The sequence below is a fragment of the Montipora foliosa genome, chromosome 8 (assembly GCF_036669935.1).
Source record: "Montipora foliosa isolate CH-2021 chromosome 8, ASM3666993v2, whole genome shotgun sequence".
Classification (NCBI taxonomy): Eukaryota; Metazoa; Cnidaria; class Anthozoa; order Scleractinia; family Acroporidae; genus Montipora; species Montipora foliosa.
Genome location: NC_090876.1, coordinates 45,246,270 through 45,261,269, shown reverse-complemented (window position 1 = coordinate 45,261,269; position 15,000 = coordinate 45,246,270). Strand labels below are relative to the sequence as shown.

Genomic DNA, 15,000 nt, shown 5'->3' with positions numbered 1-15,000 from the left:
CTTCTCCAAGGAAACTCCCTTTTACAAACTCCTCCACTACTTCTCGGCCTGTCTTTGGCACACGAGCTTTCCTTGTCTCACTAATTTGCGACACCTGCCCAGCTTCCACCTTTGGAATTTTATTCCCAGGAAAGCTAGAGGGTCTTTTAGGTGTTAATGGTGGAGTGGGTACCCGTGTTTGTGGCAAATCAGTATCAAGCGCGAGCACAGTCGTTCCCAAAGATCCACCCAGAGTTGCTTCTCTCATTGCTATCTCTCGCACAACTCTAGGAAGACATCTCTTCAGATCTTCCAGACACAATGGCTTAGGTCCAAAACCCCTCATATCTCCATCTGACTTATCGAAGACGTAAGTCCTCCCACCAGGAAACAATGAATCCCCACGGGGAACCCGCACCCCCTTAGTACCGACCGAGTGATGGTTTCTTGGGGTAAAGAGGCTTTCTTCCCCAGATCCGGATGGAAATGGAGGGTGGGTTGGTCTAATACCTTCCTGGGCAAGTGAAAACTCAGTTGGAAAAACAGCTGAAAGTTTATGTAGCACAAATTTCAGTTCAATCTCGTCATCGCTTTCTTCGATCATTTGACAAGCACGCTTCACATAGTGAACGATTTGCGGAAATCCAGCCAAGAAATGTACATAAGGCTTGACAATATCCAATATTTCGCAAAGATGAGACCAAGACTTGTACGAGTTTTGCTGCAAAGCGCTGACAAAGACTCGTGTAACCTGCTGGAGCAACAGTTGAACATCATCATTATTCAGAACTTCATCGCTCTTTGGTCGCAAAAACATCGGATTTTCGTGGTTTTTCACAGGATTGGAACCATCAAAAGTTGTGAGATCAGGCTGTGAAACCAAGCTTCTCGATTCTCCAATGGCTGGAAGTTTTGGCTGCGAAAAGGCCACATCGGTTTCATTTATTATCTGACGTGACATTTTAACTTAACTTTATAGTATTCAAACTACTGCGCGTCATTTTCCACCAACGTTTCCACCAAAGTTCGTTTCCTGCTCCATAATACTAAAAGTAGCTTTGTTAAGGCATATACATTTTAAATCTCCCGCTAAAGTCCAGAAATCCCGTCAATAATCCAGCAGAAGTTAAATTCGGCTTCCATGTTTATAATGTTGTGTACCTTTTTCGCGCTAGCAACTGTTTAAAATTCCCAGCATTAAACGCGAGCGTTTCTATGCACAGTCGGAACACGAAGTCAGCGGATCGAAATGAAAAGCCGCCATTTTGAGAGACTTGAAATTTTAAACAAATTTTCTTCTTAACCTATCTGTAGCGACAACGATAGCCTCATGAGCTTTTCTGCATACAACGAGAAAATTTCAGAGGGAGACACTGTGATCCTCTTTCTAGTAAGTGTGATTTGTTTTGTACTGTTATTTGTGAGGTTTTATATAGAGACGGTTCATTCTTTGAAATAATAATTATTGTATCCTATCACCCCATCCCCCTCCCCCCAAACCCATTTTTTGGTGGAAATCCTTTGAAAAATGAAATTTAGTGGGATTTTGTTGGTACCTTTGGAGAAGGCGGCCAAAGGTTTGAACTTTTTTTTCACCTTCTTTGAAGAAAAGTGTCCCAGCCCTGCTGCAACCACTTGTAAGGCCATCCCTTTTTTTTTTTTTTCGTTTAGCGTCGAATGCGTTTCCTGATATTGGGTTGGTCGGTCGGATTGAAATATAATAATAATAAAAAATCACAATGGGGGAATCGGAGGCCTGCTGTGCCAGGATCATAGCTGCAGAGCCTATACAATACAATACAATACATACTTAATTGACCGCTCCCCATAGGGGCTTTTAAGGGCCAATGAAACGCAACGAAACGACGGAACAGAACAACAACAACTGTTAAGAATCCCAACTGGCCGGAGGCTAACCAGTTGGCTATTTACAAGTGCAGCGGGAAAGTTGAACCAGGGACTACCAGGATCAAATTCAACGAGTGGTCAGAGCGGGTCTTGAACCCGGGATCTCCGGATCTCAAGGCAAGCGCCCTAACCACTGGGCCACACTGCCTCCTGCCTGGAAAACAACAAGACATGAACCCAAAATCAATATGCCGGAAAAGTTGGTTGATGTTGTTGTAAAATTAAGACAACATGGGAAAAAGGATCAACCACTGAAAATTTGGGTTGGCCCGACAATGCTAAACGGAGCAAAAAAAAAGGGGAAAAGGATGGCCTAAGTTGAAAAACATGGGCATCTGGCCTTACTCTGTAGAGTGAAAAGAATTTGAGAGCCATGGAATCGGCGACCTTGTGACTGTGACATGTCGTGACTTCATTTGTGTCCTATGCATTACCACACATGCATTTCCTTTAATGTATTATTTGTTGGTCAGAAGAGATGAGCTTGGTAATAGGACACACCTTCATGTAGTTGGTAGTGCATTTCCTCAAAGTTGCATGTAAAACAGTCATTATTGCAACAATATTAATTTTGTTGTCACCCTTTTTATGCATAATTTTGTGAGCTAATGCAATGGTCATGTCCTCTGCTTCTTCTTTTTGCTTGGTGGTTTGGCTTTAACAGGCTCTTAATTTACAGAATTAGCAGCAAAAGCCTTTCTTAAGTTATTGTCCAAAGTTTTGTGACATGTTATGTTTGCATGTTGCTAGCTAGGAAGTCCCGTATTATCAGTAGGCTAGAGTCAGATCATGTGTTGGCCAATACCCCTTGGAATACTTGTTGAAGAGGCTCAAGTCTTTGTTTTGACTGTTTACGGTTTCTGGTACATGTACTGTACAAGAAGTTTCTCTTGTCTGTCAAGTCAAACCAAAATTCTTGTACTCAATTTTATCCTTCTTGTATAAAACATAGCCAATCTAACCCCTGTATTTCGTATTTGAAGGGACACAATGCAATGCAAGCTATCACAGTAACACCAGGAAAAGTTCATCAAACAAAATATGGTGCATTACCTCATGCAGACATGATTGGAAGGAGGTTTGGAACAAAGGTCTGGAATCTGTTTAAATGGTAGCACTATTATGACAGATGATTCTTAAGGCGCTGGTACACTGTGAAATGTTTCATGCAACTTGTCTCACAATGTTTTGGCGACAATGTGGCGGGACAGTTTGCATGAAACATTTCACAGTGTAACCAACCCTGCAACGGCCGAAATCATTGCGAGACAAGTTGCAAGAAAAGTAGAACCTAATTCTACTTTCGGCAATGGCTCTTGCAACTTGTCTCGCCACGATTTATGCCAGGGTATGTTACACAGTGACTGTGAAATGTTTTGTTCAACTTGTCATGCCACAGTGTCGCCAAAACATTGTGAAACAAGTTGCATGAAACATTTCACAGTGTAACAGCACCTTTAAGAGGTAAGTCACTGCTTACGAGCCAGAAGGCCCATCAGGCCGGCGCTTATCTCCGGTTTCAGTAGCATTAAGCGACTAGGAGTATTTATACTCCCCCCTGGATGGGATACTAGTCCATCGCAGGGTTACCCCCAGCATTACGCCGGTACCCAATTATACACCTGGGTGGAGAGAGGCACCGTGAGAGTAAAGTGTCTTGCCCAAGAACACAACGCAATGTCCCCGGCCAGGCCCCGAACCCGGACCACTCGATCCGGAGTCGAGCACACTAACCATGAGGCCACCACGCCTCCCACACCTTTAAGCAGTGCCATGTATTATTTATTCTTTTCTTTATTACGTAATAAATAAATAAATAGTTTTGTTGTCTTCATTTTTCAGATGTTCTCACAAAATAGAAAGGGTTGGGTCTATCTTCTCCACCCAACGCCTGAGCTGTGGACAGTAAACCTTCGGCACAGAACACAGATTCTTTACACAACTGATATCAGCATGGTCATACTGAAACTGGCACTCAAACCTGGATCCATTGTCATTGAATCAGGTAAGCATTACATATACATGGTTTAGAATCATACATGTAGATTGTGTGTATGTAGGTGTCATTTTGATCTCAGTTTGATTACAAATGAATAAGCGTACATGTTACATTTGTATAATACAAGTTATCACATGCATGTATTGGCAGGGACAGGAAGTGGATCCATGTCGCATTCTTTAATCCGAACCATTGCTCCATCTGGTCATCTTCACACATTTGAATTCCATGCAGAACGAGCAGAAATAGCAAGGTGTGGATGATAATTCATGTTGCTACATTCTTGTGTCTAAGTTGATCTTTACCCAGCACTGGATGAGAGGTTATCTACATCATGATGTGGAGGAGGATATGTTGGGTTGTGAAAACAAAGAAACTGCTGCCATGCTGGTAGTCCTCAAATTAATCCTGGAAAATAATTAAAGTCCAGTTATCATTTTCTAGTGCAATGGATTTTTTTTTTTTCGGTTTGTTTCCTTGTGTTTCAGGAAACTTCACAGTAAGCAACTGGTTTGAGAAGAACAAAGGACATTATCTACATGTACAAGCTGCTTTATACATAATTAATTTCATAGATAAAAAGAGTCGCAATTACAAGTACTTTGGACAAGAATGGACATTGGTCCAATCTATCGATGTTTCCTACATAGAAGGCTTTTGATAAATGGTTTACATCATTTTTCTAATTTAATTTTAGTTTAGCTTTAAAAGAATCTTTATATTATTACTTCAATTTAGGGGGAAGTGGGAGTGGACGACCTCTTTGAGAGAAGGAAATGATACTTTTTGTCAACTGTCAGTGGCTATTATGAAACCCAATACAATACATGTACATACTCAACTGACCACTCCCCATCGGGGCTTTTCATGGCCAATGAAACATGATCAGTGAAACCTCAGAGTAAAACAACAGGTCTTGAGCCCTGGATCTCAAGGCCAGCACCCTAACTACACCTGTACCATACAATGCAGTTTGTTCCTTAGTTCATCACTAGTTTATTTGTGTTTATTTGTTTAATACTTTTATACATTCATTCATTCATCCAGCTGGTCAGTCAGCCTACTATTAGTGTACTACTCATTACTAATCCGTTCACTTCTCTGTAACACTTCAAAGGAAAGAATTTGAGAGCCATGGAATCGGTGACCTTGTGACTGTGACCTGCCGCGACGTCTGTAAAGAAGGATTTGGTCTCAGTCAAGTTGCTGATGCAGGTTGTTAAACTGATAGAATGTGTACAATTGTACTATCTATTATCCTACATGTAGTACAAAGTATTTAATTTCGCACGTGTTTTTTTGCAGTGTTCCTTGATTTACCCGGACCATGGGATGCAATACAGTCCAGTGAAGAAGCTCTCAAAGTGAGTCACTGTTACTTTCAAGATTGTACAGATGTATACAACCTCGTTTCTAGGATCTTTCGAGAGGGGTGGGGAGTGGAGGGGAGAGGAGGGGAGATGAAATACCCTGGGAAAGAGGTTGGATTGTATATTTCCAGAAATGCACGTACTAATAGATGCATACCAATGTTAATTAGCGCCACTAAATTCGTTAATGGGGAGCTTAAGCATGCGCGTTTTTGAGATGCGGACGGCAACTGAAAGAGAACGTGGCGTCTCCCAGACTTTTATACTAATCATCTCTAATGGAGAAAAGATACTTGGCAATGTAAATGTTGTTGTGTGAAGGCAGGTTAAAAGGGAAAACAGCTCACTTCCGGTTGCCGTCCACGTCTTAAAACGCACATGCTTAAGCTCCATGATATTCGTGTGTCGGAATACAGACCAGAATGCTAAAACATTCTGGCTTCTTTCTCTTTCAGTCAGAGGGTGGAAGGCTCTGCTCGTTTTCGCCTTGTATTGAACAAGTGCAAAAGACTTGTGAAGCGTTAAGATCTTGTGGATTTCGAGGTACATTGTAAATATGTCACGTATCGCAGATATGTCCAGAAATATTTCTGATTCGATGCACACCGATTTTGATAAGCGACACGAAGTGCCGCCCTGTACTTCTCTTCAACTTTACAATGATTCACGTCCAGGAATCCAGACAACTTAGGCCGTAAATAAACGGTGACTGAACTCTGCTTGTCAAGTAAACTTTAAGATAAACATCTGTATTTGTCCTTCACCGGAAAATGACGCGAACACTTCCCTTATTCAGTGCTCGAAATTAAAAAAGTCCATGTTGCTCCAGTTTTCTCAAGCCTGAGGCAACCCGGCAAAACCGTGAATTTGGTTGCCCTAATAAATCTTTGGTTGCTCATTTGGAAGCCAACTGCTATCGGTCATTGACAATAGAAAGCCGAAAAGTAAGACGCCGGGTGGCGCGTTTTCTATTTTTGGCTGGGTTGTTCGTAATTTTTTTCCTTGTGCAATCAAGCTTTTTATTTTACAAAAAACTGGTCGCCCGTCTCGCACGACCGGATTAACCGCTTCTTTTGAGAACTGCTTATTCTTAGATAAAGGTAGCAAATGCTTACAGTAAACTTACCGGGGATCCCGGACACTTGCTGTTGGATATCAAAAAATTAGGTTCATTTCTCGGCATGTTGGACAGTTGGTCAGTTTTAGTCATCCGAAATATCTTTTCTAATCAGAGAGAGGGTTTCCGGGTAGGTTAGTGTAGCAGCTCCCTTAGAGCAGTTTTCAAATGATTGTCAGAAGTATGATTACGCGACTGCAATTGCTACGCTTAGTGATTGGTTTAAAAATGTCACGCCAGCTTAATAATCAACCAATGAAAAGGAAAATCAAAACCAATCGCAACTTGCGCGCGCGATTTTTCCCGCGCTTTGAGTAACTTACACGGATTTGCTAAGAATCTGGATCGGTTTGTTGTGCTGATTGAACCTGCCCGTAGCCGTGATTGGTCAAAGTAATTACTTTGGAATTTCTCTTACGACACTCAATTGGGGGTTTTCATCCGACGTCACGGTGGCCATGTTGGTGTACAGAACAATGCTGTAAAATGTCTTTTGGGAATTTGACTCTATTATTATGCAAAACTTGTGGAACAATTTTCTATTGTTTTGTACACCAACATGGCCATCTCATCACGTGGATGAAAACCAAGGATAGACCTTTTCGGCTTGTACATTTTGTTTTCCCAATACAGATCATGTGATAATACTCAGGAGGCTTGGTCCTTTGTTTTGTTCATTAAAAAGAGTGCATGCAGGCATATTCATGCTTGATATCTGTATTTTCCACTTTGAAGCAATTTTTGTTGTGAATTAACAAAATCAAAACTGTTTATTAGCAACAATAGTAAACTCTATGCATTTTTGTTAATCTGGGTTCCCTCAAGAAACAGTTGAAATTTGCAATCGCTCCTTTGTCCGCCATTGATGGGTTGTCGCCAAACCGACCGCCAGTTTCAAAAGACGTGACGTCAGTTTATACGCAACAAACTTAAACCACCAAGTGCTGGTTGTGATTGAGTAACTGACGTCACATACTTATTGTTTCATGAGTGGCAAACAAGAGACAACAAAACAATGGTGGATGAAAAAGTAATCGCAAATTTCAAGGTCTTCTCGTGGGACTAGAAATGAGAAAAATTACAGAATTTATTCAAAACACAACCTCTGCAACAAAAGCAATTTTAAATACTATTTTTGTTTTAAATTTTGCCATCAAATAACGTTCTAGTCCCTCTTTAACAAATGTTACTGTTTGACAAGTTTGACCAAGCACATTAACAGCTCAGAAAAGTGTGTTTTTTTGCTTAATATTCATTTTATGAAAGCTATTTTAGCTCCTATAAAGAGCCTATATTTTGTCAGAAAATGCCTATATTTTCCTTTATTTTTAACTGGAACAGTCTATTTTTCCTATCAAATTTTCCAAAAATTGGCTGGGAGGCCTGCAATTGAAAAAAGCTCTAATCTGGCTTTGATTTGGTATTGTGACGGCCCTATTTTGTCAAGCGCATTTCGGGGATTAATTTCTAAAGAGTGAATTTGTTGTTGTTTATAATGTCTTCAACCTCGTTCCCAGGGTCTCTCTTTTCTTCCTCCTTTGTCGTTGTCGTCTCTCCTCGACCGCTACGCAAAGAAACCCTGGAAACGAGGTTGAATAGTCTATTGATTTCCGGTTTAGAAGCAAGCAATTCACATTGCACCGTTCGTACTGTAATTAGGTTGAAAAGTTGGTTTTGTCAAACGAGTTAATAAAGTAATGTTTAAGAAACGAGCGGCAGTGTTTTATCGGGTTTAAAAGCACGAGGCGTAGCCGATAAAACACTACAGCGAGATTTTGTGAACGGCTTCTCAAACTCATTAATTGCATCGCCCCATTCTTGTCACGCGGACGAGTTTGAAGCCCAATGAAACACTATTGGCTCCAACAGGATTCGAACCCATGACTTCTGCGATGCCGGTGCAATGCTCTACCAACTGAGCAAATAAGCGACTCATTGCCATTTTTAGCAAAATGGGGGCAGCACTAAAAGTGGAAACCGGAAACCGGAAACCGGAAACCAAAAAACGCAATCCCGGAAACCGGAAACCGGAAACTCACTTAGAAGCAGGTCACCTTTGGGCGCTCAAACGTGTTCCTGTGAAAGGACTCGCGGAAATAAATGTATTTGTTTGAAGTGCGGGTCATAGACGAAAATGAGAAATGATCCTCGAGGCACTTAACTGGACAATAGGGCTTTTTGTAGGTAGGGCGGCCATTTTGATTTTTCTTGTTTCAAAGAGCTATTATGGGATGCCCAGGGGGGCAAATAATGTTAATTCGCCCCCTGAGCATCCCATAATGTCTTTCGAAACAATAGAAATCAAAATGGCCGCCCTATCTACAAAAAGGTCTATCTTTATAGACAGCTGAGAAATTCAGGCGCGGCTTCAACGGAATTCGAACCCATCCATGACCTGTGCGCTCTGCGATGCCGGTGCAATGTTACACTACAGCGTAAGGTGCTCATTTATTCGCGGTGATCTTTCTAAATTTTATTTCATGTCAGGAGCCCATCTGGAGCGTGCAACTTCCATACAGCGTCTGTGAAACGGCGTTTTCACAAGTAGGTTTATTTTTAGACTAGCCCTTCCCGCGAATTAGGTCAAAAAACAAAGGCAGTTCCAGTTCGGTGACCCTATGACGTCAGCTTAATTTCTTGTAATTGGTCATGGGGCTCCTGTGGGAGTCTCATTAGCGGGAAATTCAATCTAAAAATAACCTTACTTGTGAAAACGCCGTTGCACGAAAATAGGTAAGTTGCACGGTCCGGGTGATGGGCTCCTGTTCATGTCCATTCCTCAGTGCAGATAAATCGATCTTCATACTGTATGCAGCTAATCTAAAAAATCACTTTATCAATCGTTTGATGAAACCAAATTTTCGTGTTCATGTTGTACTCCCGACCGACGCACCAAATGGTCAAAAACCAAGTCATAATTTGGGAACCACGTTCATTAATTCTTGTAATGGAAATTATGTTTTCCTCTCTCTCTAGATATCACCGTCATGGAATGCCTTTCTAGAACTTTTGAAGTGAAAACTGTTCCCCTCCAAGTTCCGTATTTAGGACCGGATGTAAGAACGTTATTCTCTTCAACTGTGGGGGATTTTGAATGTACAGGTAGTTTACCAGGCATCCGTGTTGAATCCTCGATAGCCTGAGTGTCCGACCGCTTTCGATTCTTTATTCTGCCGTGTTCGTTCTCTTATTCCTTTATTTTCTTCTTCTTACCGGTCTTCAACCTTGTTTGGTCAATTACTAAGTATGTGTTGAGGAAGTTTTTACAGATCAAGTTATTTTAAAGGGGCTGTGTCAAACGGTATGACACGCTAAAAGTAGAACGTAGAACGGAACATCGCAATAACCACTAAAAACTGTCGAACAACGGATCAAGAAGATGAAAACTAAAAGATTGAAGCGCATTGCATTTGAATAATCTCGAAAAACTTGAAAGTCGCGTTGTGTCTTTCAACTCACTCACTCGCTTACTTACGTATACTCACTCACTCACTCACTCACTCACTCACTCACTCACTCACTCACTTACATGTACTCACTAACTCACTCGCTCACTCACTCGCTCGCTCGCTCACTCACTCACTCACTCACTCACTCGCTCACTCCTACACTCACTCACTCACTCACTCACTCACTCGCTCACTCGCTCACTCACTCGCTCACTCACTCACTCGCTCTCTCGCTCGCACACTCACTCCCTCGCTCACTCGCTCGTTTTTGATGTTACGATACCTTTGTCGGTGAAATGACCATTTTCGAGTTCAACTTGAACTGTGCGATTGACCAAGATTTCGCCGGAACACCTCAACTTCGTGACATAACTCCTACTTCACAATCCCGTGAAAGCAGACTGGTCTAGGAGCTCTCTTGCCGATAATAAGCCTTACGCAATTTATAATTACCCTTAGGAATAGCCCTCAACCGGAGCCGAACTTTTCCCAAAAACCGACATCCATCCATAACCCAGTAACATAGGCCAGTACATGGAAATTGCAGTCACCTGATGAGATGCTACTTTTCTTTCTGTGAAAACAGTCTGTTTCACGACAACTCCTTTAGTGTCCATTGACCGAAAAACAATAGAAGCTGCTACACTACTGGTCCATTGCCATACTTCTTCTTTCAGAATGCGCCGAAACCTTCTGAACAACGTTCGTCATCTCGCAAGAGAAAACTGGAGAATGAAAGTGAATCGTTTGTTACGGTAAAGGTGATCTGTGTTTTCCCTCAAAGGTCATTGTTTTGTGGCGTTCAGTTCTTTAAATTATTGATTATCATCATCATCACATGATGAAGAATAAGACAAAAGATGTCACCTTTAAGCAGAAAACCAACAAGAGAACAAACCCATAACTGTCATATCCGTCACTGGAATCATGGAGAGAAACGGAGAGCATGTATGATATTGCTCTCACCACAGCACCAACAAGCCAAAACAACAACGCACGGATCTCGCTGCGACCCAAGATAGATAACTTTGGGCGAGGCAGGCGCCTCTTTTACATCCTTTAAATTTCTAGTTATTTGGATCTCAAAATTTTGGTCAAACGCCTCAGCAACATTTCTTCTCTTGCATGATCCTTCTTACAATGTAAGGATTTATAAAATATTTATTTCTCTATCAACAGAATAAGTCAAATCTACAAGATAATCAAACGACCTCAGATGACATAGCACTGTTGTCCTCTTCAGAAAGTATTCTAAACAAAGAGAAGCTCGTTGACAAAAATGAAGAAGTGGAATGCTGCGATGTTGGCGTGGAAACATCTTCGCCCAGACCTTTCACTGAATCAACGGATACGGATCCCTCGACGGGACTGGTACGAAATGTAAAGGCGGTCATGTCGCAAAAGGCTAACAAAACGAATATTTTGACTGGCAGACCTATGAGGGACATGACGGGACATACGGGATATTTGACGTTTGCAACTCTTTATGCGCAGTGTGAGAACGACAAATCTAAATTTGATGAAGGAGAAGACGAATAAAATTTCAACCGAACTTAGCACTTGGTTACATGCACATGTCTTTTCCACTGTCTTTTCCCTGCTAGCAGAGCCTTTCTAAAACTCGCCAGAGGGCGAGCAAGAGAGGGCTCGAGTCCTTTCTTTGTCGTCGAGTTAAGAAAGGCTCAGATGGCAGGGTGGTCTTTCCTATAAAAGGAGAGATCTTTTGGGTTCAACCGTAAACAATTTCCTTGCAATTATAGTGAAGGAGGTGGTGTAATTTTAATGAAGAATTATATCTTTTTATCGATAGAGACTTGAGGATGCTCGGAAAAAGTCCGGGATTCGAACTTAAGACCTATCGCTACTTTTCTACAGACGAGTCTCCTTCATGTATAGCTCAGTGGAAGAGCTATAATAGGAAGGACAACATTCACTTCTTCAATTTCCTTCTTAATATTCCTTTGAGCCCTAACGGTGATAATTCAAGGCTTTTTTTTCCCCTGTCCTCAAGAAATGGATTTCAAATGATCATACATAATCTTTATTAAAACACGATGAGTTTTAAAGCTGTTAAAGCTTGTGAGGTCGTGTCAATCATTGTAGCCCTCGTTACCATGCGCTTGTTTGCTCTATCCCCAAAGTAAAGGAGATTTCCTGGAAACTATTTAGAGCCTATACACTAACGCGATAACCTTGGTATTTTCACTGAAACACATTCTTTGCTTTTGTACACCGTTGGAGGGTCATATGAATACGAAAATTTGGTTAACCACACCAAGAAAGATTTGAGAGCTGACGTTCGCTCTGACGAAGTGCTACCATAGTAACTCAGGGATATTCGGAAAAAATCCGACTGCTCCTTTTCGGGAGTCGAACTTACGAGCGATCTTTACCTTCCAATCTTTCCTAGGGTGGTTAATTTACTTTTAAAGCTTGGCCAAACGGGTCCAACATCATCCACTGTAATCTATAGATTGTAATCTTTCATTATGGGTACTTCATGTTAATATTGTATATTTGTGTTAAACAATTAAAAAAAAATCGGAACTTTCGAGAAACGGGCCCCTGGTCATTTCACCATAGGTTGTATATTGTGGTCTGACAGAGATTTTTTTCCCCACTCAGTAACCAATCTTTCATTTTTTTTTACCCAAAAGTAGACTTTCCTACGAAGGGGAGGCTACTTCTGTTTCCATATTTATGAAATACACCCAGTAGACAAAATTGAACAAAGCAAAGCTGAGTGGAAATAAAATTAAGGAAAATTCGTCGACGGCCAGAATGGCGTCCTCGTTGTAAAGTCGCTTTCTTAATTCATTCATATTGGGCCAGATGCTCCCCTTTCTTTCCGCGGATTTAAAGTCTTCTTCCAGCTCGGCAAATTCCATCATTTCTAAGTGGTTACTGCAGATCTTCTGTAGTTTTCTATTGTGTGTTTGCTAGAAAACAGAACAAGAATTAAGCGCATGACAATTACATAGAACGTTAGCACTGTCGTTCTGTTAAACATTTGCCGCTGATAGCTATTTCTGTTTGTTCATTCGCTGTTGTTTTCACGTAGTGTATGATTCTCTTTCGTTCCTATACATTCGTTCATTCGATCGTTTATACACCTTATTCCAAAATGGCGGCCATTTTAGAATCCATTTGTTTCCTTGCAAATTGGCCCTTTTGGCCTCGCTTTCAAAGGTAAAATTCAAAAGAATATTTAACCTTAAACGAGGCCAAAAAGGGACACTGCATATTCCCAAGAGCATTTGAAAACAGTGGTTTATGCAAAGTTTGGGGGACAAGCAAAGTGTATTATGGGGAATTCGAAAATAGAGAATTTGCAATCCATGCAACAAAAGATTACTAAAATAGCGGCCATTTTGGAATAAGGTGTATTAGTCCGTACATGTATCAAAAATATCATAATACTCTTTGTTTGTCCGTCCAAAATTCTCCGTAGGCATTGTTTCCAGTTTCTCTTGGGACCATTGTTAGTCCCAAGAGAAAATAAAAACAATGCTAATGCAAAATTTTGGAGGACCAAACAAAGAGTATTACGGTATTTTTGATACTGGCTAATTCGTTTTATGTACTAAATACATTATCGGATATAAAGCGGAAGGCGAGACATTTTATATCCGATACAATACGGACGCGAATATTGTATAGGGAAGATATCTGTTTACAAACGTTGCTTTTGTTATTCAAATTTGCCAACCACAGGAACAAAATACTCTTTGTCTCGACAGCCAGTGCGGCTCTGGTTGGCACATTAATAACAATGAGTGACGTCAACGATATCTTCCCTATTGTGCTTATAAAATGAAAAGCACGCTTTAATTGCCTTCCGAAGAGAATTCGCATGGGTGAAATGATCAGGGAATGCCAAATTCATCAGATTTATCAGAGAGATGCAATTGCGCTTTTTTTTTACTTTATTTAGAGTAAAGACGTTATGAAACGTAAGTGTATAGCAAATTCAATCTTATTTCTTAGCTGTAAGACAGCTGTAGAGCAGCTTCAAAAGGTATGAGGCAAGATGGGGCGCGCTAAAATACATCATTTCAAGAGGATTTATAGATAGCAGAATTCAGGAGTTATCATTGTCTTCTTTTTAGTTCAGTTATTCATTTTCTGTCCCTTAGGTGAGTGATAAGGTAAAAATGCCTTTTCCTTCTTTTTAATCATTTCTCTCTTTCCCATTTATTCACTACGCCATCCATTTATTGTGCATTGATGCAAATATTGTCTGCCAAAAATACGATGTGAACCGGCCGGCTAACAGCAGCAACAAATACAAAAAAAGGAAATCACTCACCCCATTAGCAAGGTTCTCCTCATTGCTCAATAATCCAGCTTTGCTAAGATCCGTCTCAATTTCTTTGCGGCGTTTCTCCTTCCTGTATTCTTTTGTCCGTTGATATCGTTTCATTCTGGCTGCTAAAAATAGCACCAGAGAAAACTCCGCCAAGGTCGCAAATACGAATAGGAAACAACCAATAAGATAAGTGTCGATGGTCTTGACATAATTTACCTGCAGAAACAAAGACACTGATAGTTGTGAGCCTCTTTCACTCACCTCACTCGTCTGCCTCATTTTTAATCTTTCGGAGTTTAGACTCCATATACTCGTTAAATTTATGTCGAAAGATTTTTCCTTCAATTAAAAAAAAAAATGCTTTTAAGCTGAAATAACGATTGATGTCAACCATATTTTTATCTACTATCTTGGCCAAAAATAATGGGACAGTTTGCTGCATTTATCTCAATCTCTTTCTCAGCTCCTGGTGCAGATATTGCCATTAGAAGATAGAACTAATCTATAGCTATCTTCTATTTTAGAGTTATTTTAAAAAGACTGAGGGCATGTCTCTAAGTCTAGAAATCTATGGCTAAAAGAACCTCTAGAACCTCTAAAATCAGTACGCGATGTAGAATGCTAGAACAGAAGAGGGGTTCTAAAATCTCTAAAAGTTCTAAAGTTCTAGAATATCTATGGTCCATGTTGTGAGTCTAAGATTTCTAAAGCTCTAGAATATGTAAGGTCTTTTGGGGCTTCTAAAATCTCTAAAGTTCTAAAATATCAAACGATCCCTAGCTCTTCTAACTAGAACAGTTCTAGAATGCAATAGAAGTTTGTAATGTCAAGACCTGCACCTTTATGAAATGGGCCTGCATCTAATTACG

The 15,000-nt window shown here is 40.6% G+C and overlaps 3 protein-coding genes across 3 annotated transcripts in view; 1 reads left to right on the top strand and 2 right to left on the bottom strand.

Annotated features, from left to right (window-relative positions):
* Window positions 1-1,141, bottom strand: part of LOC138013414 (dynein heavy chain domain-containing protein 1-like) — a 96,189-nt gene extending 95,048 nt beyond the window's left edge. Inside the window, exon 1 of the mRNA XM_068860486.1 lies at window positions 1-1,141. This exon is cut by the window's left edge and continues 1,157 nt beyond it. Coding sequence (XP_068716587.1) covers window positions 1-940 — 940 coding nt within the window. The 5' untranslated portion in view covers window positions 941-1,141.
* Window positions 1,142-1,225: 84 nt separating this feature from the next.
* LOC138013422 (tRNA (adenine(58)-N(1))-methyltransferase catalytic subunit TRMT61A-like) lies at window positions 1,226-11,378 on the top strand. Its single transcript, XM_068860505.1, has 10 exons — window positions 1,226-1,369; window positions 2,871-2,978; window positions 3,730-3,892; window positions 4,037-4,139; window positions 5,004-5,101; window positions 5,192-5,250; window positions 5,712-5,799; window positions 9,350-9,429; window positions 10,500-10,577; window positions 11,002-11,378. The coding sequence occupies exons 1-10, from the start codon at window positions 1,310-1,312 to the stop codon at window positions 11,359-11,361; spliced, it is 1,197 nt and encodes a 398-aa protein (XP_068716606.1). The 5' UTR covers window positions 1,226-1,309; the 3' UTR covers window positions 11,362-11,378.
* Window positions 11,379-11,533: 155 nt separating this feature from the next.
* The window catches only part of LOC138013420 (gamma-aminobutyric acid receptor subunit beta-2-like), a 12,239-nt gene continuing 8,772 nt past the window's right edge, over window positions 11,534-15,000 (bottom strand). The window contains exons 8-9 of the mRNA XM_068860502.1: window positions 14,132-14,347; window positions 11,534-12,761 (exon numbers count right to left, since the gene is read on the bottom strand). Of these exons, the coding sequence (XP_068716603.1) occupies window positions 12,489-12,761; window positions 14,132-14,347 (489 nt within the window). The 3' untranslated portion in view covers window positions 11,534-12,488. The remainder of the gene's footprint in view (window positions 12,762-14,131; window positions 14,348-15,000) is intronic.

Bases quoted from the DNA above. Each gene is read 5' to 3' on its own strand.
- LOC138013422 (XM_068860505.1), top strand. From the start codon at position 1,310: ATGAGCTTTTCTGCATACAACGAGAAAATTTCAGAGGGAGACACTGTG. The intron at 4,140-5,003 runs GTGTGGATGATA...AACACTTCAAAG, and splicing joins GAACGAGCAGAAATAGCAAG to GAAAGAATTTGAGAGCCATG. The intron at 9,430-10,499 runs GTAAGAACGTTA...TTCTTCTTTCAG, and splicing joins TTCCGTATTTAGGACCGGAT to AATGCGCCGAAACCTTCTGA.